Genomic DNA, 26,197 nt, shown 5'->3' with positions numbered 1-26,197 from the left:
CCAGTTATTTTAGGTTCGCTAGGGTGTGCTCGATAGCTTTTTAAAGAATGCAATAGAGGTACTTACCAAATATTTCCCCTCCACTAGCATATTCTGTCACCAGATAAATCATCCGCTCTGTCTCCATAACCTGGTACAAAGGCAGGAAAGCAACAGACAGTGACACAAATGACAGGCTGATATCATAGGAAGAGAAACTAATGACTCCTCTTTTGTCATTTGAAATATTAATAACCATTACTGCTTAAAGGAAATTTAAAATTTAAAACACCGGAGTGGGGAACAGGCATAAATGAAGAAATGGGGAAAACAGGCATTCGTCCTCGTTCTTTTAAGTAGGACATATTTACTGCTTGAGAGACCATCCTTTTGTTGTTCCTTGAGGCCTCTGCAATCTCGTAAGCTCCACAAAAGTGAGAAGCAAAGAAGCTGCCAAGAATCAGAAAGTTCACATTCAACATTGATCACTTCAAGTTCAAAAATGCCCCCCCTCACCCACAAAAGTCAATCAAAGCGAAAACAAAGCCTGGGAAAAACAAGGGGGAATTACATGTGGATATGTTTTTTTAATGGAAATAACAACTTTCCTCCTGTATCCACTTATTCAAAATTGGGAATAATAATGTAAATACTCAAAAGTTCAAGTAATCTACTCATTTGTATTTTGTTTTGGTCCCTATTTTGCCTTTCTTACTTAGTTGTAGTGTGTTGGCAGTCCTTTCTTTCTTCTTTACCTTTTACATTAAATATTTTTTAAAGTAATATATGAGCATCTATGCTCATGATAAACTTCTTAAATAGCTGCTACATTTTTTTAAAAAGGCCAAAGATTTCCTTCTTCCCAGCCCCCTCCATTTTATTCTCCCAAAGGAAACACTGTTAATAAGCTAATTTATTCTGTATCATTCTAGAGCAGTGTTGACCAATGGAAAAAAAATACAGGCCTCATATATAATTTTAACTTTTCTAATAGCCACATTAATAAGTAAAAAAAATAAAATGCAATTAACTCTAATATTTTATTTAGTCAGTGTACCCAAAATATTATCATCTCAAAAAAATTTAATCATAAACTACTTTGGTTTTCACATTAATGAAAAGTATTAAAATTAAAAATTCAGTTCCTCATTCACTCTAGCCACATTTTAATACTCAATAGCCATGTGTGGCCAGTGGCTATCATATTGGAGAAGAGAATTTTAGACTTTCACCGTAAGTCACAGTTAATTATTTTGCTAAATTATTTCCGTTACTTGATCGTTGACATCTTTACACATCAATACCATATAACAGCATTATGTGTTATAACCACAGATCTTCTGAATGGTTTCATGGTATTCCATCTTATAAGTGCACAGTACTTTTCTAATCTATTAACTGTATCGTCCTTTTTTTCTCTTTAATTTTTAAGAACTCTCTATATTGGTGATATTAGCTCATTGTTTGTTACATGCATTGCCACCAGGCTCTTTCTGTATGTTGATTTACATAACAATAACAAACATAAGTGCTCTAAACATAAGCAGGTATTGAGAAAAAAAAAGAAAAGAAAAAAGTAAATGTCATACTATAAATCTCTTTTGTACCCCTGGGTGTACAGACTTTTATTGACTGCAAATGTTCCTTTCCTGTTAAATTTTTCAGTAGCTCAAAGTCTTTCCTACACAGTTACCTGTATTTGGCTCCCTCTAGAAACTGACAGGACTGAAGTTTTGGCAAATGACCTGAAAACTACCTGGATACTATTTACAAAGACAACTTGACAGCCATTCACCTTGACAGCCCGGAATCCCCCATTAACAATACTTGCTGCCAGAGAGCAAAATTAAAGCTTAAAAGAGGACATTGTTCAAAAGTCAGGGCTGAAAGTATGAGAACTCCTGCCAGCTAATGAAATCTTGGGTAAGAAAGATCAACTTGGATAATTTAGTTATAAGGTTAAGACCGACAAGTTAACCTCTTGAGAAAAGTCAGCCTCATAAGCCCCACAACTATTTAGAGATGATTTATTTTAAAAAGTGAGGTCAAGAAGTTTCCTCAGTTGATCAGGATAGGAAGGAAGCAGAGGTTAGATAGACACCTCCGAGTTTGCAGACACAAGGCTTCAGGCAACACTAGGAAGCTTTCACGGGTCTGCTTCTGGGGCACGATGTAGGCGTGGTTCAACAGAACTGAGTCTGATAAATTTCAACAAGTTGGCTCCTGCTGATCTAATTCATTTCATGATGTGAGCAGCTGATGCCAGAAAAGAGCCCTAGAGCTGTAGCCTTAACCATACACACTAACATCACGATTTGCTTTCTTTTCCATAAAATTAACAACTATGAAAGCCTGCCCATTGAACCTCCACCCTCACACACAGTGCCATGCCTGGGCCAGTGACTGTTACTGCAGACTAACAGCAGCAGATGAACCTAGTGGGTGGCCACTTCCTGGACAAGTAGGTGATGGCTGTTCTAGTAGAAAGCAGTGAGCAGGGCTGGCCCTGGGCAGAGGCAGAGCTGTAGCTGCCTACACGGTGCAACCTGAGAAGCACCCCAAAGCCCCACCCCTCCCAAAATGTCTCTTCCACCAGCCTGCTAAGGCAAGGTCCTCTCTTCCTATCTGGCTTGAAATTCATCATTAGATTTACTGCTTTTGCAGTAAGGTAAGGGAATCGTTGTTGAGGATGGCAGGAAATGTGCACGATTCTTGGGAAGCTAAGAAAACCAGAATGGAAATCTCTTCCATTACACCAAATCAATCTTGAAGTGCTTATCAAATGCTACCTTAGGAAACAAAGTCTAGGGCCCTACTAGAAAAGAGGTGGGTTCTAACTGACAAAGGGGCCATACTTAAAATACCCTTTGCCATCCTTAAGTCATACCGGGATCACAGAAAGGAGTACTTAAGGAATGTTATAAAAAGATAATACTCTATTAACCTCTAGCTTTTCATCCCTAAAAATTCTCTGTTCCTTTGGCTTTTCCATTCTGTTTTAGGATTCGGATCTACATAAATAAGTTCTTGACATCTTCTGAATAATACTTTGGCGTAATCCCCACACAGAATGATACCCATGTTTTAAAGAACAAACTTAAAAGGCTTACGTGGGTAAGGCGGACTTTACTAGTAAAGAGCCAGATGAAACCTGAGTGCCGAGTGGGCAGGAAAACAGTAGGATAAACGTGTGAACACAGAAACCAAGAAATGCTGCAGATGTTCACCCAGACACCTTTTCTTCTATACACACAAGTGGCTATTCTGGGTTCTTCGTTCCCATAGGCTCTATCACAAAGGAGCCTACCTGGTACAGCCTGATGATATGGGGGTGGCAAAGCATTTTCATAATTTGAACTTCCCGGAAAATCTTCTTCAAGTTTTCTTCATCCAGCTGGGTCTTGTCTATGATCTTGATAGCAACCTGAGAACAGAGGAAGAAAATTTACTCTGATGCATGATTAAAAGCAGTTCACTACAGAAAATTAAATCCACTTTAAGACGTTACATTCCACATAACGCAAATTACCAGCATTTTGTTTACAGAATGTCAATGAAGAAAATTATTTTACTCTTTTTAAAAAGTCATGAAATGGATTCCTAGCAAGTTGGTCTCAAAGGAACAGATTTCAAAAGCTAATGGGTCTTTCTGCCATTTCTTAAACTGCTCCAACGGTAAAACCCTAAGACAAACAAAATACTTCCTAACTCCACAGATGGGATCACAGTCTGGCAAATCATGCTTTGATGCAGACGATGGTACGCCGGGTCTCTTGCGAAGAGGAAATGCTTAAAGGACAAATACAGGACGAGTTAGTAAGGTTTGACCAGAAATTCCGCTGGTGCATCCCACAGCTCACCAGGTGCTAACATAACTCAATAGTAGTAGTGGCGGGGTACAGCAGGGTAGTAGCAGAGTCACTATATACGGAACATTACTGGGCACCAAGCAGAATCCTTAATGCTTTCCAAGTACTAAACCACTGATACCTCACAATACTTTACATTACTGTTAACCTTATTTCACAAATAGGGAAACTGACACATAGAGATGAAGTAATTTACCCTAGATTAAGTCATTTACAGCTAGGATGCACCAGATCCAGGATTAAAGCCCAGGCTGGTTGGCTTCATCAAATTCTTAATGGTAATGTTCTAAAAATCTGAAGATCTTTCTGTACTATATATACACTGCTTAGCAACAAACATCTATTTTGCCCATCATTGTTAAGCTATCCAGCAGCATATACATTTTTATTATTTTTTTAAGATTTTATTCATTCAAAAAAGAGAGATACAGTGAGAGAGGGAACAAAACCAGGGGGAGTGGGAGAGGGAGAAGCAGGCTTCCCGCTGAGCAGGGAGCCCAATGCAGGGCTCGATCCCAGAACCCTAGGATCATGACCTGAGCCGAAGGCAGACACTTAACGAATGAGTCACCCAGGCGTCTGGCACATATATTTTAAAACAGAATGAAAGACGAAGAATTTTTTTTACTCTACCAAATCTAAACTTCTTCACTATTCTTAGTGATATACTCAAAATACTATGTTGCCCTGAAATAAATCTATATCTCTGTCTTAGTTGATCAGTAAATAATCAAAAAATATTAGTCTGATGAAGGACCAAGCAAAGCTAAATTCTAACCCCCTCCAATTCTTCCAATTCTATGATTCTAAACTCTGAGAGAGGGAAAGGGACCTTACTGAGAAAAATTTAAAAAAAACCAGGGGAGCAAAATACCAATAATCAAAATGCTCAGCCCAGAGCAATAAAGACTATATGGAACTACACAAGGTAGAAATTCCAATATAAGAATGACTAACGTAAAAGTAACTTTGAAGTTGGTTCAGGTATTAGAATGAGGACTGATGGAAGAAAGGCCCAAGGAGACAAATTTCAGCTCAATTCCAAGAGCGTCCAATCCCTGCCTAATGATGGAATGTGATAAGATGAGCTGAATGTAGTTTAAGCTACCAAGATTCAATCAGATACAGCCTTAACTTCAAGGAGCACACAATCTAGTAGGGGAGAGTCATACATGAAACACAACAATGCAGTGTTGGAAACAGAATCAACAAAGCTATAAGCAAGGTATGATGGTAGAACAGAGGATGGAGGGCGCCTGGGTGGCTTAGTGGATTAAGCCTCTGCCTTCCACTCAGGTCATGATCTTAGGGGCCTGGAATCGAGTCCCGCATCGTGCTCTCTGCTTGGCAGGGAGCCTGCTTTCTCCTCTCTCTCTCTGCCTACTTGTGATCTCTTGTCTGTCAATTAAATAAATAAAATCTTTAAAAAAAAAAAAAAAACAGAGGATAGAGTATGACCTTCACTGGGGGGAGAAGCAGACACAGGGAAAGACTTCACAAATAAAGCAGAACTTGAGAAAAGAAAGAACTGGGATAGGCTGAGAAGGGGTTAGGAAATTATATGAAGAGAAAGAGCAGAATCGTTAACAAATCACACCAGCTGTTCGATCTCCTAGAAGAAGTCTTCTATCATCCCACCCTGGACAAGGGGGACAGCTCAGTGGCAGGGCGTCTGAGTGCCTCCCATCAGCATTTCTACTTCTCCGTGTTACTGTGCCATATCACACACGGGACCTTAACTCCAGCAACTGGTCTGGCATCTGTACTTGGTTCTCCAAGAATAGCTCCCAAAACACAATGTCCTCTTACAGAATGTCCTCTTACAGAATAAATATCTGGGTTTCAATAGTAATTAATTATTAATAAATACCTACACATGAATAGCACATTATACTTGACAGATTGTTTGCATATACATAACAAGATTAGAAACTTGCAGCCTTAGCCCTGTCACAGAGCTCCCCAACTAGTGTGCTAGAAATGGGATACAGGTGTACCCAAGGCCATGGATAGGTAGCAATGGATCACCTCCAGCCTCAAGAAACCTCACTTGAGGGGCACCTGGGTGGCTCAGTGGGTTAACCCTCTGCCTTCAGCTTGGGTCATGATCTCAGGGTTCTGGGATCGAGTCCCTCATCAAGGCTCTCTGCTCAACGGGGAGCCTGCTTCCCTCTGCCCTCCCTGCCTACTTGTGATCTCTGTCAAATAAATAAATAAAATCTTAAAAAGAAAAAAAAAAGAAATCTCACTTGCTTACCATAGAGAAAATAATTATTTTCTGTGTGTGCCATGAGAATGGAAAGCAATACTAAGATCTGTTGATTGTCAATTGCCCAAGGGCCGGGCCTCAGTTCGCCTAACCTGCCTGTGCCTGCCAGTGGACGGCACAGAAACAGCACTGGGGTAGAGGGTGGCGGTGGTTAAAGAGGGCCTTCAACACATTTGACCGTATTTTTGTACTTTTTCACCCACAAGAGAGAACTGAGTCACACATTAACTGGGAGAGTCACAGGGCCTCCCGATTCACTCCTCCGATGAACTCCTTCTGAATTTCAAATGCGTTCTGAGGCAGTAAGATTTTCACAAAGGCAGAGAAAACCAAATCTAATCATCTATGAGAACACAGCTGGCTACAAGATCTTATATCCCACGTACCTAGAAACTATTTTTAATTTGATAGAGATAATGGTATAGTATGGATGTCGTTCTGCATTTCATAACAAGTGTATCTGTCTCCCCATAAAGAGACTATGGCCCCACATACTGAAATGCATTCTTATCTTTTCAGGGAAAACTGCATTAAGTATGATCTGTTCTTCAAAGGTGGATGCAGAGAGCTTTTAAACATCCAATCCCATCTTCTCCTCAGTGAGATTCAAGATACAACAAGACCTGGGCAAAGCTTGGCCTCGCACCTGAATATGGAGTCAAAAGGACGGATGTTGGCATCCAGCTGCCTGGGTTCCAAGTCTCAGAACTGCCCTTTTCATGTATAATCTTGACCAAGCTATGTAATTTGTCTGTGGCTCCTTAGAAATGTGGGCAACAGAACCTGCTCTAAAGGCTGCTGGACGTAAGCTCACGGCTGAAGCCTGTTTTGCATACAATGCCTGGCATGTGGTGAACAGGCCTTCCGCGTTAATTACAGGGACTGCTCTGACCTGTTTGTTTGTTTTCTGGAATCAAGCCTTAAACCTTAGGCATTTGTTGGCAAAAATGAGATTTGCTTCACTAAACAACAGAATCCTGGCTCTCAGACACATCAGTTCCTAACTCAAGGGGCAAGCGGAGGGGGCCAAGAGGCGAAGCAGCTAACAATTTGTGGGCCGCATTCAGAACCAACTGGTGGCTTCGAGCTGCTGTGGGAAGAACATGGAAGGAATAAAGCTGGGGGAAAAACGCATTCCATTCGGGAGCGTCACACCAAGCCACAGGACCAAACCCACAGCAGGACCTGATCTTCAGGGCTGCGCCAGGGAGAGCACGCTCTGCTTCCCTTCATGGTGGGCCGGGGACCCCCTGCCCTCCCGACTCAGTACCAAAGCCAGAGAGGAGGACACACGTGTCACTGGGCACACGTGCCTGAGAGGACCACTGAATGGAAAAGACAACCTCCAAAAGCTTCGGCTCCTGTTTTAGCTGCAAACTAGAAGATGGAAGTTTTCCAGAAAATGGAAAAACACCAATGAAACCGAGAAACAGACCACGTCAGAGAGCAGGGAGTTGGCAAGCGAGTGTGATTATTCTGACACTACCTGAAGGGCTCGGTGATCGTAAATTTTCACTGCCACAGATCAGTGGCGGCTACACAATCAGGGTTTTGGCTGGAAGTACACACTCGCTGCTTGAAAAATGGAATGCATCCACAGCACACGGTAAATTGGTAGGTAAACGGAAGATAAACTCTCCAAGAATGTTGTTAAGATTCTGGTGTTGAGAATCTATGAATCACCTCCTTGTACCTCCATATGAAAAGCGTAACAAGTAAAAAAGGAAACTTCCAATATATTACCAAGGGACCATATATTTCTTAAAGTTTCTTGTTCTATATAGAATTCTTTTTCTCTTGCAAGAAGCAGGATATGAACTGATGCTAATATTAATTAAACACGGCACTGTATCCAAGATGTTGCTTACAGATATAGCTTGCCTAGAGACCTTGGGAATTTCTCTACCCAAGATATTTCCATTCGACGACCCCTTTTTTCACTGGCATGTGGCATGACAAAAAATTAAATTCAGATTGTGTCAAATTTAAAGTCACAGTTCTTTATTATTCATTCTAGAAGGGGGGAAAACAGCTATTTCCCCCTTTTAGTTCTCACTCCTAAACCACAGTTCCTTTAACTCTTACCTAATTTTTGCAAGCACAGTAATGTTCACAGGGAATGGAGTTGAAAAAACAGTGCTTTCTTCACAACAGGCAATAATTCACTTGCGTATCCTGACACCAAATTCACAGGCAAGATAAGGAGACAATAAAAACCAATAAGCCAAGGAAAGGTTCAGTATTAAGATCAAAACAAACCACCCTTCCCCCTCACCCATCAGGAAAAAAAGTGGGTTCTTTCATTCAGGGATATGCAATGGCAAATGGGACAGTTAAAGAAAGGAACCACTTAGGAAGAAAATGCAGACCACAAGTGCTAAAATTCCTCCAGAAAGAGACAGCACACTCCCCTAAACCAGTATGCAGATGGACACACAATAATTTCACAAAATACAGTAAGCAGATTGAATGCTTTTTTTTTTTTTTTTTTTTGCAGATTGAATGCTTTTAAGAAGGGAAGAGAAAACATTATGGGTGTGGAGAAAAGTTTTTTTTTGTTTTTTTTCCCCCCAATGTTCTCTGAAGCAGTTCTACTCATTGAAATGCCTTAAAATTTGGCAGATATCAAACTTTTTGCCATTGTGAATGGTTTCCAAAGGGGTTGTTTTTACCTTAGGTTCTGTAGCTAAATTTTTTTAAAAGATTTTACTTATTTATTTGAGAGAGAGAGAGAGAGTGCACAAGTAGGGGGAGCAGGAGGTAGAGGGAGAAGGAGAAGCAGGTTCCTGCCAAGCAAGGAGCCTGACTCAGGACTCCATCCCGGGACCCCAGATCACAACCTGAGCAACAGACGCTCAACCGAGCCACCCAGGTGCCTCGGTGTAGGTAAATTTTTATTATCTATTTCTTGATTTCTAGATCATTCTCAGCTCAGATCTAGTATCATTTCACAGTTGAGATATGTACTGTTCAATACGGAGCACAGTGGCCACATCTGACTACTGAGCACTGGAAATGTGGCCAGTGCAAACTCCTATGCTATGAATGCTAAATACAGACCAGATCTCAAAGCCTTAATATTAAAATGAGAATATAAAAGATCTCATTGATAAATTTTATATTGATTACATGAATAAATATCATTTTAGAGATACTAGGCTAAATAAAATATATTACGAAAAACTAATTTCAATGAAAAGGCAACTTACAGAATTGGAGAAAATATGGTAGACCATGTATCTGATAAGGGGTTAATTATCCAAAATAACCAAGGAATTCAAATGACTCAACAAAAAAAACACAAATAACCCAATTTTAAAATGAACAAAGGACCTAAGTAGCATTTTCCAAAAGAAGACATACAAATGGCTAACACATGCCTGAAAAGGTACTCTACAACCCCAGTTATCAGGGAACTGCAAATCAAAACCACAAGATACCATCTCGTGCCTGTTAGGGTATCTATTCAAAGACAAGAGATAACAGATGTTGGCACAGATATGAGGAAAAGGGAAGCTCGTGCACTGTTGGTGGGAATGAAAACTGTACAGTCACTATGGAAAACAGTATGGAGGTTCCTTAAGATATTGAAAACAGAATTACCAGCTCCAGCAATCCCACTTCTGGGTGTATATCCAGAGGAAATGAAGTCACTATCTCAAAAAGGTACCTGCACTCCCATGTTCATCGCAGCATTATTCACAATAGCCAAGGTATGGAAACAACCTAAGTGTCTGCCAACAGACAAATGGATAAAGGAAATGTAGCTTATCTATCTATCTATAGATACATATAACTACATTTTCTTTCTCCCCCCCGCCCAGGGCTGAATAATATTCAGTTGTGTGTATATATGTATCTGTGTGTGTGTGTATGTGTGTATATCTATCTATCTATAGATAGATAGATAAGCTACATTTTCTTTATCCATTTGTCTATCTATAGATAGATAGATAGATAGATAGATATACACACATACACACACAGAGATACATATATACACACAACTGAATATTATTCAGCCCGGGGTGGGGGGGGAGAAGGCTTTGTGATGACATGGGTGAACCTGGAGGGCACTGTGCCAAGTGAAATAAGTCTGAGAGAGGAAGACAACCACATTACCACATGGTATTACTTATATGGAATCTAAAAAAAAAAAGTAAAGTCAAACTCATAGAAACAGAAAGTAGAAAAGTGAGCGCCAGGGGCTGGGGGACTGGCGAGCAACAGGGACAGGCTGATAAAAGGGTACAAACTTTCAGTTAAAAGATGAATAAGGCCTGAGGATCTAATGTAAAACACGGTGACTACAGTTGATAACACTATTGTATAACTGAAATCTAAGAGGATAGAATTGAAATGTTCTCACCAAAAACAAACAAAACAACCAAACAAACCAAAAAGGCAAATATGTGAGGATGAACGTGTTAATTAACTCAATCAGGGGAGTCCTACACGATGTATAAGTATACAAAACAACACGTTGTGCTCTTTAATATCTTACAATTTTGTCAATTACACCTCAAGAAAGCTGAAAAAAAAAAAACCACAACTAGTTTCACCACTTCTTTCTACTTTTGTAAATATGACTACTTGAAAAATTTTTTAAAATGATGTATGTGGTCCACATGGTGGACAATGCCAGTAAGCTGCCTGCTCCAATACGTACTACACGAAGATGACTTCTGAAATACTGGACTCAATGTTGAGAACTGCCAGTTACTGATCTCGAAGAAACTTGGCAGGTTGCAATGCACTCAATGCTCAAACACCGCCTTGGGAGAGAATCTTAAATTATGTCTCAAAAGTTGCATTCCAAGAACTCAATTTAATTCCATTAAAAAATGTTTATTGAACAATTGATGGGCTTAAGGTGGTGCCCTTGTGCAGTCCGGTAGAAGCTAGTCTCGACAGGGTTCTGTGGAAGAATTAAGTTTTACTCTTTTTTTTTTTTATTTTTTAAAGATTTTATTTATTTATTTATTTGACAGACAGGGATCAAGTAGGCAGAGAGGCAGGCAGAGAGAGGGGGAAGCAGGCTCCCTGATGAGCAGAGAGCCCGATGTGGGGCTCAATCCCAGGACCTTGAGATCATGACCTGAGCAGAAGGCGGAGGATTTAACCCACTGAGCCACCCAGGTGCCCCAAGTTTTACTCTCTTAAGATAGTAGGCTAAACCGGCAGGCACTAACTGGACATGATTAATGATGTCCCACATGGCCATGGTCAGGACGTAAACTGGCCATATTCTTGGGATATCCTGTCTCCTGTGTTGCAACCAATCAAGGAGGACTCCATATTTGAGTCGGTAACAAATAGCCAAATCAAGTTTTAAGGGACAAAGCTAAGACAGATATTCGGGAAGAACTGACTATCCTATCCATTTTACATATCAATCACAATTCCCCTTCTAGAACAATATGCAACTGTGAAGCCTAGGGATTGACTGAGATGTTGGGATTCCAGCCAACAGGAGAACGCAACATGACCACCAAAAGTGAGAGTAAATCAGGTTTCAAAGGAAACCGTTCATAATATCTAGTGGGACTTAAGGTCACTTACTTTTCTCTACTGCTCTGCTTTGGCTGTACTAAACAGTAAAAGTGAAATTGTTCTTGTATTTACGTCTGGAGGATAGAGACTCGGGAGCTTCCTGAAGTGAGAAAAGGGACCAAGAACCATACATACGTTATTCTTGGAAGAATTCCTAAGGTGGAACATGGTCAGATTGTGCATAATTAATCAAAGGAAATTTTCTGGTGATTACTTGGAATTCAAGGGAGAGAAGGGAAATTTTTCAGACAAAAAGAAAATGATTTCTCAGTTCCAGTAATTCCCATCTGGTTAACATTTACCCTCTCAGAAAGCAGAAGTCCTAGGAGTATCTCTAACATAACGGGCAACTCTCTCAGCCACACCGACATTACTACCACTGCTGTCATTTAAACACTGACACAGTGCCGGCAACACTTTGTGTGCTTTCCACAACGTTGAAATCAACTCCTGCCTTTAAGTTTCCCACTGAAATGAACTAAGTGAACAAGGAGTGGAGAAGAGGATGGAGCTGACCATAACAATGAAGAATTACTTACAAAAAGCAGTGCCTGACCCATTTCTAGGTATCTATTTCCAGTTGATCATGACTTGGAAGCTGAAGAGGGAGAATGAGAATTGGACCGATGGCTTAATTCCAAGGTTAGGGACCTATTTAAAAGAATACCCTGAAGCCCTCAAACAAAGGACAGAAGGGAAAGAGCAGGAAAGAGGCAGTGGGACTGAAGAATGCAGAGCAGAGAGGAGACTTTGAACACTGAGGGACCGCAGGAAGGCATTGGAGAGGAGAAGAAAAGGATTAAGAAGGAAGCTCCAAAGGTTCCTGCCACCAAAGAACAGTATCCCAAAGAAAAGGATATTATGAAAAAATAGTAATTATCACAGCAATGTTCTGAAGTAAAAGAAAAACAAGGAGCAGCAGTTAGTCCAAGGCAAAATTTAAAGTTATGGTAGAAAATGAAGCTATGAAGAATGGCAGTTGAGTCCCAGAGAAGAGAGATTAGACATGTGGGTGAAACTTGGCAATGACCTCAACTGTGAGGTTAGACGGAGGCAGAAAGCTGAATGAATTTCAAGATGAATTTTCTTAATGAAGTACTCTGTCCTGGAGTGCCAGCTCATGGGTAAAAATAACACACACTCACAGAAGAAGTGCGCTCTTCCCAAGGACGGCATTTGTCAAGGAGCCTGTGTCCTGTTAAGCACATTTCGCTGTAATACCTAGAACACTCAAGCTTTTTAAAGCACCAGCTGGAAAGAATGCTGAACTCAAGTGGCCCGCATAACTTTCTTATACTTCCCCGATGGAGATTTAGGACACTGAGCATGGTGCTAACCTTACAATGGTAGTGTTGTTCCTGGTGAACAGAGTCAGCAACAGTTCATATTTTAAGTTGTTTTAAATTATATTAATATGCCCCCAAGGCCTAATAAGACAGCCTGCAGTAGCAAAAAGTTGAGAGAACCAAGGGAACACAATAACAGCTGAAAAACTACCCTAAATTCCTCATCTTTTACATTTCCCAGCTCTTTGGTAATGAAAACAAAGGGAAAACTGGAAGCGATCTCCATTACCAGGGAGCACCTTATCCTCCCTATTTCTGAGACCTGCTTGTCACACATGCTCACGTGCCCTACTGCGAGCTGTCACAATGTATGTCTATGTCGGACCAGGCTATCTAGTCTGAATGCTGATGCTGGGCTGTCTTCCCTGAATTAAAGACCCAGTTTCCCTGTGCCTGTTAAAAACATGGCACCAAGTACCTTCTAATGGGGATTCTTAATCACAGCTGCACACCATTAGTGCTGGCAAAAAAAAAAAAAAAAAAAAAAAAAAAAACTCCTCTGGGATTCCACCAAAATGAGACTATTTGGGGTGGTGGTTTTTAGCATTTATTCTGGCTTCAATGAGTTCCCTATAGTTAATGGTCATCACATTCGCAAATCAAACATTTTATATTTCCATGGTTAATGTTTGTGTTTGATGGGCTGAAGAGTGAAGTTTAAGTAAATTAAATCACTCCTCTGGAAAGTCTAATGGTAAACAATTAATTAATTCTCAAATTTCTGGTATTTATTCTAAAGGCAGGAAGAACACTATTGATAATCCTGCCATAAAAAATATGAAAAACTGCTCTATTAAAATGTAATTCATTATCATATGATTTATTATTGTATATATCTATATGTTAACAGTTTGTACCACATTGAATGTAAAAACACAATTATATGAAGTATGTACTTAATATAACAGACTTCACATTTAGTAAACTTGTTTGTCCTTTCCTGTAGCAAGATTAAATGCATCCTAAATTCTGACCTTCTATGACAGTCCTAAACTGACATTACAGGGCAAGTCTAGAATTTTGATAACCTTTTAAAGTATCATCAAGGATTTTAAGTTATCATATGGTGCACTGACTGACTAAAATGTTGAATACAGTTAATACCAGTGAGGGGCTTTTTTAGTCATTAAAAGTATCCATAATTTAAGCAAAAACCAACCCATTACACTGTCTTTTGGGCCCTCTTCTGATCTTGACAAGACTGTTTTTAAGCAAGTTGATATGACCCATAACTCACTACCAAAGGGACCCCCAAAATCTCCAGACATCAGAAAGTTTCATTTAAAGTAGACATATTTGCATAAATATCTTCTCAAAAAACAACAGATTATGAGGAAAACCATCCAGAAACTCAAAGGAATGAGACCGAGGAGATGAGCGAACGAAGAGAGAATGCAGAGAACTGCAGGGAAATGAAACATTCGTTGATAATAACCTCATACTAAAAATCATTCTCTCTCCATGTTTAGAAGTCCTTTTGAATTTTCCTGAGGTCTTTGGGTCACAGATTTCTACAGAGAACACAATGACATCTTTGAAACAAAGTCAAACAAAACCCTGCCAATAAATCAAATGTACTTTTCTGAGTAGAAGATGGCACAGGATAAAGAGTTCAGGGAAGGAGAGACATCAGAACTAACATCCACAGTATCGGGATATTTTCCCTTCTAAACAGAGTCTTGCTAAGACAACAGAAACCATAATATGAAAGAAAGAAGAGAGAGAGAGAGAGGAGAGAGGGAACAGGAAAAGGAACGGAGAGGAGAGGAGGGAGGGAGGGAGGGAGGGAGGGAGGAAGGAGCTACTCTGGCTAACTTTGGGCAAAAGGTTTAGAAACAGACAAACATATTAGAACCCTCAGGCTCTGGAGAACAATTTGGAAATCACTGGGATGGCCAAAGAGCACTGGACCAAGAGCTGGGATCTAGGACTCCATTCCCAACCCCATCACTAAAATACATTTGTGGCAAACCTTGGGCAAGTGTCACCAGCTCTGCAGTCCTCCACATTCTGATCTATTACATAAATGTGTGCCTGTATGTACTTGAAAGCAGGGTTATCAAGACAAAAGCTTCTCACTGAGCCAATTCCTAAAGAAAACTCCCAAAGATATTGGTTTTGTTTAATTTTTTTTTTAAGTTCTAAGTATCATTCACATAAAGTAAAACAGAATCACTAGTTAGATAACTCTCAGTCTTGAACAATTAAAATAGTCAAGCCACCAGGGCGCCTGGGTGGCTCAATCATTAAGCATCTGTCTTTGGCTCAGGTCATGATCCCAGAGTCCTGGGATGAGCCCCGCATCTGGCTTTGCACAGCGAGAAGCCTGCTTCTCCCTCTCCCACACCCCCTGCTTGTGTTCCCTCTCTCGCTGTGTCTCTCTGTCAAATAAATAAATAAAATATTTCAAAAAAAAAAAAAAGTCAAGCCACCTACTTTTATAGTGCTATATAATGTAGGACCATATGCTAAGCAAAAAAACTGCATTTACCACAGCCAAGAGAGCCTCAGGGAATTTGCTCCTAAGTATTACGCTTCTCACTTAAATTAAGCAGCAATTACATTAAACTAAAGCATAACACCACTGTTTACCTAGGGAAACCCTGGCCTGTGCTGCTAATATTTTCACTATTGGTAAAGCCAAAGTCTCCTACTACTGATACTAATAACATTAAATAATCAAGTATATTGATATCAATCTCCCTCCCGCTTAGAGAAACCATGGTAGACTAAATTAAATGGAATGTGATACTAGCCACAAATAAGCCAAACTAATTAACCCATAAAATACAACTTAAATGAGAAGACACTAACACTGAAACCAAAAAGCCAAGTCTAAGGTCTTGGATACGCTATCCAAACTTGATGAAACTGTAACTATAATAAGAGTCTTAGAAATGAAAAAACCGAGTGTTTAGTTCAGTTTGTTTCACATTTTTGCGTTTTAGACAATTCCAATATATTAAACATCAATGTAGTAATAGCTAAAATATACTGAGCACTCACTGTGTGCCATGGTAATATTGCTTTTTTTTCCTTTTTACTATGGCACCCTTCCAATATAGACAAAAGTAGACAGAGTATCATAAGTAGCCATTATTAGCTTCAACAATTATTAACTCATCAGCAATTCTGCTCATCCACACCTCCATCAAGTTCATCCAAAATCCCAATCACCATGTTTCATCGGGAAATATTTCAATTATTTCTTTAAAGAATTCACATTCCTCTTTAAAAACATAACCATGGAAGAAGCATTATCGCGCTGGAAAAAATGAACAATAATTACAGGCCTCAGCTCTTCATGCTCACAACCACCCGACGGAGTTAGAACTGTGATTAGTCCCATGAGACATGAATGCGCATAGCACTGGTACTACAGTACTAGCCAGTTCTAGTTCAGGTGCTAGTACCTCACCCTGGAGCTCTAGACCCTAAGCCCTTAACTACATTATGTTTTGCCACCTCTGAGAACTAGATTTCATGGTATAGTAATGAGTTCTTTAAAATAAACATAGAAAACTGGCTCACAAAGGAATTAATGACGGACAACACCAGAAGCCAACAGAAGTTTGAAACAGAGAAAGCATACCACAGTGCCTCACCCCTCCTCCAACTGCTTTCTTCACTTCTACATTTATGCTTCATGAACACTTCAACCTTCCTCCATTTACAATAATGCCAGTCATTATAAGGTTTATTCTTTCCATGGCAACCCACTCTACCAGAGGTACTCTGGTCGATTTTTAAATCAAGAGGTACTCAAACCAACTGTCATCAAAAAAAACTCACTGGATAGACTCTTACTCAAAAACAAATATTCTCTACAGAAGTCATATAATATGTAACAGAGAGACATTACGGCGGCCAACCTCCAGTGATTCTACACACATAATAATAATATATATTCACACTTTTGTGTAATCTCTTCCCTCACCTCCTGCTGGACTTGGAGGTCTTGAGGAAGTAAGAGGCCATGTTTCAGAAGACCATAGGAAAAGCAACCATGGGTGCTCTCAAATAACTATAGGCAGTATCTTTTAATTTTTTTAATATTTTATTTATTTACTTGAGAGAGAGAGTCTGAGAGACAGAGCGCAAGTGCAAGAGAGAATGAGAGAGAGAGAGAGCATCGGGAGGGAGGGACAGAGGGAGAGGGAGAAGCAGACTCCCCACTAAGCAGGGAGCACCACATGGGACTCTATCCCAGGACCCTGGGATCATGACTTGAGCCAAAGGCAGACACTTAACTGACTGAGCCACCCAGGTGCCCAATAGGCAACATCTTTATAACATGAGGGTGTCCTCCAGCCAAACGGCCCGCAAAAAGTTAGTCATAAAGTCAAGGACTCAATTCTACCAACAGCCTGAACAATCTTGGAAGTGAGTTCTTTCCCACCTGAGTCTCCAGATGAGAATATCATCTACCCAATACCTTGACTGAAAATTTGTGAGACCCTGAGTGGAGGATGAGGCTGAGCCATGCCAGGCCTTCTGATCCACAGCTGGGAGGTAATCAATGTGTGCTCTTTGAAGCTTAAGTTTTAGTTGCACAAGAAAAAACTAGTACCTCATGGTTCTTCACGATGTAGGTAACGCTTACCTCTAGGAAATTCCAGGCCAGGAAAATCTCTTCCATAATTTATGGTCTAGAAATCTAGCCGTTTCACAAAGAATTGAAGCATATGAACAGAACTGAAGCTCTTTCTTGAGCAAAGCTCTGGCCCTCCTTAGAGCTATTCTGGCAAGCCCTTTCTGTGAAAACATAGGTAAAATCTTCACTGGAAAAGGTAAGCATGCCAGACTCATTAGTTTTCAAACAGTTACTTTTGTCACCTGCAAAGATGGTACAAAAAGTATGTGTATATAACTTCCTTCCAAAGAGGACAATATGGAAAGGGGGAGAAAGAGTAACCTTACAGTGGAGAAACCTGACACACACATCTCCGCCGGGTGACCAAGGTCATTATCAGCAGTGATAATCACACTGATAGCATCTACCCTTATCAAGGGATGATGTGATGAGAAGGGCACTTTCTCTTTTTGGCCCTTCTCCCTAAAATATATAACCCCCATCTAATCACAACAAAGACATTAGACAATTTCCAATTGAGGGGCATTCTATGAAATACCTGACTAGTATTCCTCAACACTGTCAAGGTCATCAAAAACAAGGAAAGTATGAGAAAACTATCACAGCCAAGAGGAGCTTAGAGATATAATGATTAAATCTAATGTTGGATCCTGGATCCTGACACAGAAGAAAAAGACATTAGGTAAAAACTAAGGAAATCAGAAGAAACTCTAGACTTTAGTTAATAATAATGTAGGAATATAGGTTCATTAAGTACGACAAACGTATATTCTAATGTAATGTATGAACGAATAATGGGGGAAACTGCATGTGGGGTATTTGGGAACTCCACCGTATTAGTAACTTTTCTGCAAATCTAAAACTACTATAAAAAAGTTTATTACATTTTTTAAACAATCACATCCATCTCATTTCAAACACCACAACAAAATACTCTGCTCTTCTGGCACCACAGTCAAGTTCAGTCTCTATCTACTATGTTAGATAACCTCAATTTAATGCCAGAGACACCAGACCAAAATCAGTTTTCTATTCTTTCCTCAATTCCAATAACCAGAAAGCTCAATAAACTAAATTTTACACCAGACATATATCCAGGGTCAAAACTAAATTTCCATATGACAGATATTTTGGAATTTTTTTTTTAAATTTACAATGGAAGAATCTTTTTTGTTGTTTCTTCTTTCTTTTTCTTTTCCTTTTTTTTTTTTTTTTTTTTTTTTTTTTTTTTTTTTTTTTTTTTTTTTAACGTAGTTTTGTGAACCTGACAGCAAATCATGGACAAATTCTACTTTAAAGTCGAGGGCTGCACAGGGCTGGGAAATACACTTTATCACTTGGATGGCTTCCTTTTGCTTAATAATGTAAGTTAAAGAACTCATCGCCAGTTTTGGTTGCTTATGTTGCCAGAAAGCAAACACTAAGTGAACTCTGGTAGCCAGAGTTAGCCTAAGTGTTCTGGTAAAATTATATCAATCTCCCTTCTTCCCTACAATATTTCTTATTCTTTTAAATATGTTTAAAATTTTAGTCTATAGGTCTTTTACTAAAAGATATTTAAAATTCTTTCCAACAGTAACCTTTTTTTAAAAATTTACAAATATTTACCCAGAGAAAAGACAAGCAATTCACTAACAAGACATTTACAAGACAAATACTCACATTAGTTTTTTCCCCCTTAGAAGTTTCCCTGCTCTCTCGTATTTTAGTTCATTTTCAGAAAATAGCTGTATTGAGATATTATTCATGTAATATACAATTCACCCTTTTAAAGAATACGAGTCAGTGTTTTTTAGTATATTCACAGGGTAGTCCCATCATCACAATAATCTAATTTTGAACACCTGGTCCCCCTAAAAGAAATCCCATAGCCATAGGCTGCTGCTACTCATCCCCCACTCCTCACCAGCACAAGCAACCACTAATCTACTTTCTATCCCTATGAATTTGCCTATATTGAGCATTTCATAGGAGTCCTACAATATGTGGTCTTTTCACTTACCATAATGTTTTTAAGGGGCATCCATGTTGTAGCACGAGCTGGTATTTCATTACTTTCTATTGTCAAATAACAATCCACTATGTGGACAGACCACATTGTAATGATCCTGTTGATGGTTTTCTGGGTGTTTCCACATTTTCGCTATTATGAATGACGTTGCTATGAACAGTCATGTAAAATTTTTGTGTGGAGGTGTTTTCATTTGGATTTAAACATAGGAGTGGATCATACAGTAACATACTGGGGTCATACAGTAACGTCATATATATTTTTAGAAATTTTAAGGAAATGGAAAAGTGGCTATCTCATTTTACATTCCCACCAGCAATGCAAGAGAAGTTTCTAACATCTCTACATCTTCACCAATACCAGTGTTATTGGCCATAGGATTTCATATAGCCACCCTCATGGGTATCTCATTGTGGTTTTGATAAGGTTTTCCTAATGACTAATGACATTAAGCATCTTCTCACGTTTGCTGGCCTGCTGTATGCCTTCTTTGTTCAATTTTTAAAATTAGGCTGTCTTTTTATCATTGAATTGTAAGAGTTATTTATATATTCTGAACACAAACCTCACAGATACATGATTTACAAATATTTTCTCCCATTCTGTGAGTTGCCTTTCACTTCTCTGATGGTATTATTTGCAACACAAAAGTTTATTTTGATGTAATCCAATTTATCTATTTTTCATTGCCCCTTGTGCTTTTGGTGTCAGACCTAAAAAAAAAAAACCTGCTAAATCCAGATAACAAAGATTTGCTCCTATCTAGGAATTTTATAGTTTTAGTCCTTACGTTTCTATCTGTGATCCATTCTGAGTTAACTTTTGTGTGTGGTTTTTGCAAAGCAGGGGTCCAACTTCACTGTGCATATGGATATCCAGCTGTCCCAGAACCATTTCTTGAAAAAAATGATTCTTTCTCCTTTTAATTGTCTTGGCACCCTAGTAAAAAGTGAAATGACCATACGTGTAAGGATTATTTCTAGACTACTGAATCTACTCCACTGATGCATTTGTGTATCCTTATGCACACTGTCTTTCCTCCTAGTTCTTGATATTCCAGATATCCACATTCACCTTACTCTGTTAAGGCTGATAATTAGTAAACAAAACAATGGGTTTAATAAGTCTCAAGCACCAGATATAGAACCTAGGAAGACCCAGAACCCAGTTGTGATTTTAGCAATGGCTGATGAACCAGACCAAAAAGATTTTTGCTTGTGGCTTAAAACTTAGTTTTTAATATTTTTTTTAAATCGATAAAGCAAATAATAAAAATTAGAATAAAAACAATCAACCAACTTAGCATATTAACATCAAATAAAGCAACTAAGACGTAGAGTAACAGTTACTAGGCAACCACAATGATAACTAAATGGAATGTGTGGTCAAAACTATTACTTCGACTCATTCATGCATTCATGTAAATGTGTATGTTTAGATCTCAACTACTTCCTTTAAAAAAAAAAAAAGGAGGTGTTTACAAAATCAAATCTATAAAGTGAGACAACTAAAAATAAAAACAAATCAATGGATTCTTTCAGCCACGGTGACCTTGGGAAATGGCCAAACATTTCCAGATCAGCAGGCATGCAAAGAATTCAACAGCATCACGTCTGTGAGTCTACCAGCAATGTGTGTACAGGGAAACTTCTAATATATGGGACAGGGGCAAACTGTTAGACCTTTCAAAGAAGTATAGATGTAAGGAGTTCTGGCCCTCATCTCCCAAAATCTCTGCTTTTTAACCAAAAAAGGATGAAGAAAACCAAGATTTCTTTGTTCTCTGGTTCCTCCAAAGTAGGTCAGGTCTGTGTGTAATTATTGGGTTTCACATTCCTTCAGAAAAGGAAGAGATGTCAATGCATGGAGATTTTTAACAAACAGCAGACTCAGGCTAGGGGTAGAGGCAAGAGTGACTTTACTGCTAACCAAAAAATAAACTGGGAAACAGTCTTTTGTTTTACAGTAAGCCGATTTTCAGACAGGTTAGGAGAAGAGGCCTAGTTTCTCATTCTAACTACAACAACTGAACTTGAACTTGTGGATAAATCCTCCTTGTTTCATCTGCTGCCCAGGCATGCTCCCCAGTTAGCAAGATTGACAGAAACTGTGAAAAATAAGTTCATGTATTTACTGGAGGACTTTATATGCAAGAACACCAATGAAGAGATTAAGAACTAGTCTTTGCATTACCAAAATTCTGTCCTTAGAAAAAGAATCACTGCAGGTTCCTTCCCACAACACACTCACAGAAATTTTTTTTTTATTTTTATTTTTTATAAACATATATTTTTATCCCCAGGGGTACAGGTCTGTGAATCACCAGGTTTACACACTTCACAGCACTCACCAAAGCACATACCCTCCCCCTTCTCCCAATTTTATGGCAAAATAGGTCATATACAAATCTTGGTGCTTTATGGGCTTTTCCATTCCACCCCCACCTCAGAATAACCACTATCTTAAAACTCATGTTATCATTCTTTTGCTTCTCTTTACAACTTCCCCATATATGTACCACCAAACAACCTATTGTTTAGGTATGTCTGTTTTTAAACTTCATGTAAGTAGAATCACATTTATTATTTTTAACTACCTTTTTTGATCCTGGTGATATTTAGAAAATCGTTCCAAGAAATGCATGGAGTGGTATCTAATTTGCTTTATGCTAGTCATCCTTTTCTGAATACATCAACTTTACATATTGCTTCAGAGTTGCTAGATAGTTGAGTTGTTTGCATTTGTACCTATTTTGAACAGTACTTTAAATACTCTTATACAAGTCTCCTGGGCCACGGGTGTAAGTTTCATTAGGGTGTATACTTAGGAATCACTAAGTAAAGCCAAACAGTTTCCCAAAATGGTTGCATCCAACAGTGCAGGTGTTCCCACTGCTCTCTATCATCTCTAACAACTGCTATTTTTTTATTTTTCCCAGTCTGATGGAGAATGGGAGGCAAACAGCTTCTCACTGTTTCAGTCTGCATTTCCTTCACTACGAAAAAAGACTGAGGATCTTTTCCTATATTCATAGACCATTTGTTCCTGGTCCAGTGAAATGAACTTATTTGTGACTTTCCTATTTCCTTTTTTGTTGCTGTCCTATCTTTTTTTTTTTTCCTTTTAATTTGAGGTTTTATATTCTGAATAACAAGCTTTATCAGTCTATCTTCTCTCAAGTTGTGGCCTATTTTTTTACTCTTTATGATGTCTTCTTTTTTAAGCAAATTTTTCATTGAACCATAACATATAAGTGTAATTTACATACACAACAGCAAGTTAGGGTTCTCAGTAATTTTTACAAGCACACGGGGTCCTAAGATACAAAATTTGGAACCACTAAATCATACCTATGTGGTGGCGTCTTCTAGTCCTCCTGCTGCTAAAATGCATGTGCCCCACTCCCTCTCTGCATGCAACTCTAGAAATCTCCAGATCTGTCTCCTAGTTCACTCTCCAACTCTGTTCAGTCTGCATCATCTTTCCATTGTTTTTCACATAGGTCTTTTATTTTTAGAGGTTCTATTGAGACCGAGCTCTTCTTGCACAGTTTTCTCATCAATTTGGAGTCTCTTCATCATATATTTTTAATTCCCTCTTTTATTTTTTCAAATATCTCTAATAATCTAGGAGACTGATAGTTACTGCTGATCTTCTAGTTTTATCTATCACTGCGCAACAAACCATCCCAGGACTCAGAGGATTAAAACAATAATCATTTACTTGGCTCACAGATTTGTGATCTGTCTGGGCCTCAGAAAGGACAGCTTCTCTCTGCTCCATGTGGCATCACCTAAAGCAGCTTGAGAGGAGAGTGAAGAATCCACTTTCAAGACAGATGACGTACAAGGCGAGCAAGTCAATGCTGGCTGTCTGCAGGGAGCTAAGTTGGGGCCGTGGGCCTGAGGCCTCTAATCCTCATGACGTGGGTCATGAGAATAAGGAATAAATGTGTGGCATTCTTATGGCTTAGCCTCAGAAATCACACAGTATCAGTCCTTGTCAGATTCTTTGGGTCAAAGCAGTCACAAAGGCCTGCCCAGGTTTAATGCAATGGGACAGACTATTTCTTCCCGGTAGAATAGCAAGGTTTTAGAAGAACACGTGACATCAGTCAGGAAATACTATTACTGCCCCCTTTGGAAAATCTAATCTCACTCATAGTTGCTTGTTTTTTTGTGCAAGCTCACATTTCTTGCCACTTTATCTATAAAGATTCTTGGAGATCGGTCTATTAAATACGTTTCTATAAAGATCTGATCTATTACTTTTTAAATTTCTAGATCACTTATTTCTGCTCTCATCTTTATTATTTCCTTCCTTCTGCTGTCTTTAGGCATCGATATTTGTTCTTTCCTATCTCCTATAGGTGTAAGGTTAAGTTGTTTATTTGAGATTTTTCTTGATTCACTGAGGTAGGCCTGTCTGGCTATGTACTACTTCCCCTTTAGGGCCAGACGGTTGTGTTTTCATTTTCATTTGTTTCCATCTATTTTTTTTTTTTTTTTTTTACTTCTTTTTCGATTTCCTGGTTGACCCACTCATTGTTGAGCAGCACGCTATTTAGCCTCCACGTGTTTGTGGTCTTTCCAAATTTTTCTTGTGGCTGACTTCTAGTTTCATAGTGTTGTGCTCAGAAAAGGCGCATGGTATGATTTCAGTCTCTTTGTATTTGTGGAGGCCTGTTCTGTGACCTAATATGTCATCTATTCTGGAGAATATTCTATGTGCACTTGAAAAGAATGTTTATTCTGCTGTTTTAGGATGGAATGTTCTGAATATATCTGTTAAGTTCATCTGGTGCAGTGTGTCATTCAAAGCCATTGTTTCCTTGTTGATTTTTTGTTCTGATGATCTATTCCACTGATGTAAGTGGGGTGTTAAGGTCCCCTACCATTATGTCATTATCAATGAGTTCCTTTACGTTTGTTATTAATTGTTTTAAAATATTTAGGTGCTCCTGTGTTAGATCTGAATTTTACTCTCCCAGACACTTGGGAAGCACAATCAACCAGAAGTACTTTCAACTAAGCTATCACCTTACGAGAATTTCAGGACTAATGGGTTAATAAATCTGGTTGCAAAACCATGTGAGTGTGGGCTTCTGTTTAGGCAGTTTTTTGGCAGACTCTCCCCCCTACCCATCCAGAACCAAGACATTAAAATGCAAGTCTCTGCATGCAGGGCACCTTTCCCCCATCCAAGTACGAACCAGGCCCAACCCTGCTTAGCTTGCAGGGCACCTTTCAACCACTGAGGAAGTCCCCTTTCTGGAATCTCAAGTTTTCTATGCGGCAATCTCCAATATGACCTCCCTACATTGCTTAGACCCTGTTCTTTTTCTCTTTTCCCCCCTGCTGCTCTAATCCTATAAGAAACCCTCTTCGGTGCTTACTCCAGCTTAAGAAATCATGCTTCCAGGCCTTTTGAGGCCTTCAACTGTTTTTCTAACACAAGCTCCAACATTTTACATACATTTTATATGTGTTCACATAATTTTTTCCTCTCCCCACCCTCGTTTTAAACAGTTCTGACCAGAAAGGGCTTCTCTACACATCTAATCTATCATATAACTGCAAAAGAAATTACTCATTATTCATTTTAAGCTATTTTACTTATTGGGGCACCTGGGTGGCTCATTGGTTAAGCCTCTGCCTTCAGCTCAAGTCATGATCTCAGGGTCCTGAGATCAAGCCCCGCATCAGGCTCTCTGCTCAGCACAGAGCCTGCTTCCCCCACTTTCTCTCTGCCTGCCTCTTTGCTTACTTGTGATCTCTGTCTGTCAAATAAATAAAGAAAATCTTTAAAAAAAAAAAGAAGGTATTTTACTTATTAAAAACTGATAAATAATTTCAGAGATACAGCTATACTTTTTAAAGGAAGCTATGTAAAATATATCACTCGGAAATATTAATACACTTCCTATAAAGCAAATCTGAGGGAATTTAAATTTATTAGACATACTAACTTCTGCACCCAGATTCTTTGTATCTTTTAAAACCTATGGGGTCTATGCTCCTATACATATTTTTAACATGGTTTAGAACTGCACCTACAGCCCAAGATAAAGGAAGTTTTATCGACTTAAGGGAAAGCAAAGAAACAAATGACAAAAAAAAAAAAAAAAACCTACAAATTATTCCTAGTGCCAAGGTCTTAAGGTTTAAAAAAAAAAAAGATGAGGCCAATGTCTTGTAAAAAGAAAGAAATTCAGGGCGTCTGGGTGCTCAGTCAGTTAATTGCCCAACTCCCGATTTCGGCTCAGGTCACGATCTCAGGGTTATGAGATGGAGCCCCATATCAGGGTCCACACTAGGCATGGAGCCTGCTTAAGATTCTCTCTTCCTCTGCCCCTCCCCACGCCCTTTCCCTCTCAATAAATAAATAAATAAATTTTTAAAGAAGAGATGAATTCAAGTTCTCTTTGGCAAAATGAAAATGAATCAAGTAGATTTAATATTCATATGCATTTTGTTGAAGAGATACCGTTACTATATTTTTTAAATTACAGTTAAGGCTCAAAAGCAGTAGCAACAGTTAATGGGAAAAAAGCGCGGGGCGGGGGGGGGGGGCCGG

General features: G+C 39.1%; 1 protein-coding gene across 7 annotated transcripts in view; it reads right to left on the bottom strand.

Annotated features, from left to right (window-relative positions):
- The window catches only part of SIK3 (SIK family kinase 3), a 251,927-nt gene that overhangs the window by 119,335 nt on the left and 106,395 nt on the right, over positions 1-26,197 (bottom strand). For all 7 annotated transcript variants that reach the window (XM_059416600.1, XM_059416604.1, XM_059416626.1 and 4 more), the window contains exons 2-3: positions 3,287-3,403; positions 67-130 (exon numbers count right to left, since the gene is read on the bottom strand). In XM_059416600.1, the coding sequence (XP_059272583.1) occupies positions 67-130; positions 3,287-3,403 (181 nt within the window). The remainder of the gene's footprint in view (positions 1-66; positions 131-3,286; positions 3,404-26,197) is intronic.

Source organism: Mustela nigripes, chromosome 1, assembly GCF_022355385.1.
Source record: "Mustela nigripes isolate SB6536 chromosome 1, MUSNIG.SB6536, whole genome shotgun sequence".
NCBI lineage: Eukaryota > Metazoa > Chordata > Mammalia > Carnivora > Mustelidae > Mustela > Mustela nigripes.
This window is presented reverse-complemented; position numbering and strand designations above follow the sequence as displayed.